The sequence below is a fragment of the Gopherus evgoodei genome, chromosome 22 (genome assembly GCF_007399415.2).
Source record: "Gopherus evgoodei ecotype Sinaloan lineage chromosome 22, rGopEvg1_v1.p, whole genome shotgun sequence".
Classification (NCBI taxonomy): Eukaryota; Metazoa; Chordata; order Testudines; family Testudinidae; genus Gopherus; species Gopherus evgoodei.
The window spans coordinates 8,931,051-8,936,795 of NC_044343.1; the positions used below are offsets into that span (position 1 = coordinate 8,931,051).

Genomic DNA, 5,745 nt, shown 5'->3' on the forward strand with positions numbered 1-5,745 from the left:
CCAGGAAGGCAGATCTGGTACGTTTCAATCTTATATTGTTCCTCTTTGGATGCTGTTTCCAGTTCAATTGCTTCCCTCTTCTTTGCTGTCACTGCTCAATTATCTTCAAACATATCAGTCTTGGGAATAATTGTTGCGAAGGGATGGGCTGGGGATGTTCAAAGAGGGCGGGACTTATGTTTCTTGGGGATCTTGTTACATCTGCAGCTGGTTGGCATATAGCAAACTGTCGGCCACTCCCTGTAACTTTGCCCTCCTCATTCTGTTTTGCATCACTTGCCTTCTCTTACCCTACCTGCTGCTTCGACTCATCTCACCAGAGCACTTATCGTCATCTCCGGAATTTGTCAGGACGGAAGCCAGAGGTGAGTTGCTTTCTTCACTGCTGTCTGGACTGTGGTTTCGGTGGCAAGTTCTCTAATCATAGGCAGCCTGGGGATACGGGCACTGGCCGAGGCGGCAGGATCCCTGGGTTCTAATTCCCATTTCTGCCAGCCGTCTGGTCTATGACCTTGGACAAGCTGTTTCCCCCTTCCCTGCTGCGTCTGTCTTGGCGTGAGCTCTTGAAGGATGGGGCTGTGGCAGTGCCAGGTAGGTAGAACCAGGAATCCTGGATTCGGTGCTGCTGTATTGTCATGCAAATAAATTTCTAAAAAAGGGATGGGTGAAAAGTGGAGTAAAAGGCTGAGGAAGAAACTGAGGTGGGCAGTGGTGAAGGAAACCCTGAGCCTTTGGAAGATCCTACGTAGCCCACCAGCGAGTGTGTGTTATAGCAGACAGCTATGGAGCTTGGGCTTCTCAGCTCATGCTTTTAGCTCTGGGAGTTCCTGGTGTGTCAGCCAAAGGGGTGGTAGTCACATCTAAATTGGTGGGTGCTCCCACTGTATTTTGAACCAGGAGCCTGATGAAACTGCAACCTGGAATTACCTGGTGCCTCCCTAAATCCTTCCTGCCAGCTAGTGTAGAAGAGGTCTAAGGGGTTGGAAAGGACTAGCTCTTTCAGTTTGCTCTGAGTAATTCCCACCCACAAGGGCAACATCATACCGAAATGAGGTTATTTCAGCAGGGGCAGGTTTGGGAGGTAGGCCACCAAAGAACTGGTCTGCCCTTGGCTGTGAGTCTGCAAGTGATTTTGCTTCGTGTTGTCTCCTTTGGGCTTCAGATCTGTGACCACTTTCTAAGAAGTGGTGCCAGTTCCTGGCATTGCTCTGTTCCCCTCGTCCCTACCGTGTTTAGTTTTCGCTAATCACTAATCCCTCCGTCATTGGTGTCTCCAGCATTCCCAGGCCAGCAATGCAGAGCAGCGAGCAGACGAAAAGCCCAGCCTGCAAGAACCTCCTCCTCTTTATTCTCTCCCAATTCATACTCGCCCTCTGTTTGTTTGCATACCTTCAGCCCTCTAGGAACCAAGGCCCAGAGCCCCGGGCCGGCAATCCCTCTGCACTCACAACCCAGCCTGGAAACAGCCCCACAGCACTGCAGGCTGGTTCGGAACTGATCATCCTGCTATGGACCTGGCCCTTTGGGCACCCTGTTGCTCTGCAGAAATGCTCGGAGCTCTTTGGCATCCGGGACTGTCACATCACGGCCAACCGCAGCTGGTACCACAAGGCCAATGCGGTGATTGTGCATCACAGGGATGTGTGCTCCAGCCCAGAGAAACTGCCCCAGGGCTTACGGTCCCCTTCCCAGCACTGGATCTGGTTCAACCTGGAGTCCCCCAGCCACAGCCCTAACCTGGGCTTTATGGATAACCTCTTCAACCTGACTATGTCATACCGGAGGGACTCGGATATCTTCACCCCCTACGGGTGGCTGGAGGTCCTCAGCCAGCCCCAGAACTTCAGCATCCCAGCCAAGTCCAAGCTGGTGGCCTGGGTGATAAGTAACTGGAACCCAGCCTCCCGCCGGGTGCAGTACTATGAAGAGCTGAAGAAATACCTCCACGTGGATATATACGGCAGCCATCACATGCCTCTGCCCAGGGACAAGCACTTCTCCACCCTGTCCCAGTACAAGTTCTACCTAGCCTTTGAGAACTCGCTTCATGAGGACTACATCACCGAGAAACTCTGGAACAATGCCCTGGGCTCAGGGGCTGTGCCCGTTGTCTGCGGCCCCTCCCGAGAAAACTATGAGCGCTTTCTGCCCCCTGATGCCTTTATTCACATCAATGACTTTCCCAATGCTCAAGGGCTGGCCCAGTACCTCCAGGAGCTGGACAAGGACCCAGCGCGCTACCAGCGCTACTTCCAGTGGCGAACATGGCTAAAACCGTCCGAGCGAAGTTTCTGGGCCATCCACTTCTGCAAAGCCTGCCGGGCCTTGCAAATGACAGAGACCTACCAGACCAGGACCAGTTTGGCCAAGTGGTTCCACTAGGAGTTACATGCTCAGCTTGCTGGGTTTAGTACAGATCATTTCTGGCTGGTTCAGTTGCAATTAGCCAAGACTGCTACTTTGCTTTGTACAGAAACATGCCTACATTTGTTACAAGCTGGGGTTACAAGCTGGGTAGACTTTGCACCAGGAAACGACTGTTCTGCGCATCCTCACCCCTCTGCCAGTCCTCGGCTGACTAGCTTCAGAAATCTGAAATTATGAAATGCAGAATAAGGAAGAGATGACAGAACGAAAAGCAGCTTCAGGGAGGGAGGGGAGGGCACCAGTTTCAGGAAGCTCTGATTATGGCCAGCCTAGGCCAGTGGTTTTCAAACTTTTTTTCTGGCAACCCAGTTGAAGAAAATTGTTGACGCCCGCCACCCAATGGAGCTGGGGATGAGAGGTTCAGGGTATGGGAGGGGGCTCTGGGATGGGATGAGGGGTTTGGGGTGCGGAGGTGAGGACTGCAGGGTGGGGGCGTGAATGAGGGATTCAGGGTTTGGGAGGGGGCTCTGGGATGGGATGAGGGGTTTGGGGTGCAGGATGGGTCAGGAGTCTGGGCTGGGAGTGCAGGCTCTGGGCTGGGGCTGGGGATGAGGGGTTTTGGGTGAAGGAAGGGGGTCTGGGTTTGGGGGACTGAGGGCTGGGGCAGGGGATTGGGGTGCAGGGTTACCTCAGGCGGCTCCCAGTCAGCAGCTCAGCGAGGGTGCAAAGGCAGGTTTCAAGCAGCAGGTCCAGCTCCTAGGAGGAGGCGCGCAAGCGATTCCGTGCGGTTCTCGCCCACAGGCACCGCCCTACCCAGCTCCCATTGGCTGGTTCTCCTGGATGGGGAGATAATGGGTGAGTGAATAGAAGGATGAGGGGCACATTTTGCATTGTGGCTTCCACATGCCAAGCTGAGCAATTTTTAGGTCTGAGTAAACTGTTAAGGGGCAGGCGGATGACAGATAGATCAAGGTCAGTTCTGGGCTCCCGTTATGGTGGGGCATGGGATAAGTGGGGATGTTGGGTTCCCTGGATATTGCAATTTAAAGAAAAAAACCCAGTCAGAAGTCCAGAGGCTGGTTAGATTCTTGGGAACATTTGGATTTTAATAGTTTAATAAAGAAAAAAAATCAGGCAAATATGTCAATATTTTGCTTTGATCTATAATTTAACTAAGGAACAAAGAGTCTCCAATCTGCAGCTGTTCCACTGCCCAACTCTGGATAATTTTACATATTTTGGCCTCCTGATAATAATTTGGGCCCCCCTGAAGTTGTTGTTCTCTCTGGGTTCTGAGAGTGACCAGACGTGCAACCAGGTTTCTCTTCAACCTCTCTGATACAGGCTTTTAGGTACTCAGAATAGTAAGTACTAGGTAGATAAGGTGAGTTAGGCTTATGTTTGTTTTCTTTATTTGCAAATGTGTATTTGGCTGGAAGGAGTTCAAATTTGTATTGTGCTGAAAGGATTTTAATTTGTACTTGTATACTTAGACTGGGAGGGTATTCCCAGAGTCTATAGTTGAAAGACCCTGTAACATATTCCATCTTACATTACAAAGATAATTTTTACTGTTTTTTCTTTCTTTAATTAAAAGCTTTTCTTGTTTAAGAACCTGATTTTTTTTTCTGGTGAGACCCCAGGGGACTAGGTCTGGATTCACCAGGGAATTGGTGGGGAGAATGGAGGGAAGGAGGAGAGAAAGGTTCATTTTCTCTCTGTGTTAGGATTACTTTCTCTCTAGCGAGAGGAGGAGGGAGAACACACGCAAGGCGGGTGTGTAGTCACATGGCTTAACACTGTGGTTCTCAACCATGGGTCTAGGGGATACGAACACATTTCAGGGAGGGGGTCGCCAAGCAGGACCAGCATTAGACATGCAATGGCCAGGGTAGAAAGCTGGCACCCCACTGCACAGAGCTGAAAAGCCCAGGGCTCCTGAGTCCCACCACCTGGCTGAAGCCAAAGTCTGAGCAATTTTGCTTCACGGAAGCCCCTGTAGCATGGGGCCCCGGGCAACTGCCCTGCCCCTAATGCTGGCCCTGGCTTTTATGTGCAGAAAACCAGCTATTGTGGCACAGGTGGGCCATAGATTTCGGGGGAGCGGGGACTCAGAAAGAAAAAAGTTGAGAACCCCTGACATTGCATGGCTGGAAGGAGCTCAGATACAATATTGGCTACAATAGGAGCAAACTGCACCTGCAGAAAAGCCACTGCTTTGAAAACATCTGACTCCACCTTTTCTAAGCACTGTCGCTCCTGGGATATTCCTGCCAGCCGCATGGAGGCTTTGGAGACAGCTTGACTTTAAACAGTGGCTGAGTTGAAAAGTGATTCAAATCTTCCAGCCAGTAGCTTCTGAACACCTCCCAACTCTGTGCTGTCCCCTCTGCCTCTTTCCAGAAGGCAGCTTGCTGATGGGAAGCCCCAGGGGAGAAAGAGAGGGGAGTTTTGAGGAGCACGCCCCCCGCAGCTTGGCCGGGGGAGCCTGAGCAGAGTGGAAGGAGATGTGAAGCAGCTTTGTGATTTACTCAGGCTGCAGGAGCCAGAGGAGGAAATGGGAAAATCAGGATTGACACCCCTTTCTGTGTGGCCCCTGCCAATGACCACCAAAGAGCTGCTCACTGTCTCCGCTGTTTTACTCATGGGACTTTACAGATCCTGCCATGAGGGGAGGCAGTTTAAAACCCTGCGAGCAGTAGATCCTGTAACCTCCCCCTAGCCCTCAGGGATATGTGGGCTGTATTTTCACAAACAGCCTCTCAAAGCAGCTCCTGCAGTTCCCCCACTTCCAACTCTTGGTGCCAGCAAAAGGCCTCTGGGTGTGTAAATCGGCATCTCGAAAGTCTCCATTTGCACACAAACACATGCACACTCTGGCAAACTTGGGGGCCTGGCTGAACATTGCAGCTTGCTGTAAAGTGTGTGTTGTGCCACTCTCCAGCTCACGGAGGGGGTAAAGGCAGACTACTGCTGCCAGGGGATGGAGTTACTCTGTCGGTTTGTGTGGCAGAGGTGAATGCTGTGGAGGAATAGGGCCTGGAGTCCAGCCCTTTCGTGGGGGTTGTCATGGGAGTGTATTGGCCATAAACGAAGGTTTAAATGCTGCAATCCAGACAACAGACACTCCACACATGTGAAGTTTGCTCAGTTTGATCCCATGGGCTGTTCAATGTAGAACCCATCCTGCCCCATACGGGTTACTTCAGACCCGTCTCTGATGGGATTCTCAACCTCCCAGCCTAGGCTGTGCTCTGGCGACAGGAGGAGGCAAAGCTGGGGCAAAGGCAACCGTTTTTGCAGGAGGTCGGCGCACAGGGACTGCTCTGCAAAACACAGAGCAGCACAAACCACCTCAAATCCCAGAGACCAGCTAGC

At 51.8% G+C, this 5,745-nt stretch overlaps 1 protein-coding gene across 1 annotated transcript; it reads left to right on the plus strand.

Annotated features, from left to right (window-relative positions):
• Window positions 1-1,293: 1,293 nt before the first annotated feature.
• On the plus strand, window positions 1,294-2,382 carry LOC115638686 (galactoside 3(4)-L-fucosyltransferase-like). The gene has a single exon (XM_030540578.1). It carries the CDS (start codon window positions 1,294-1,296, stop codon window positions 2,380-2,382), a length of 1,089 nt encoding a protein of 362 aa, XP_030396438.1.
• Window positions 2,383-5,745: the final 3,363 nt, after the last annotated feature.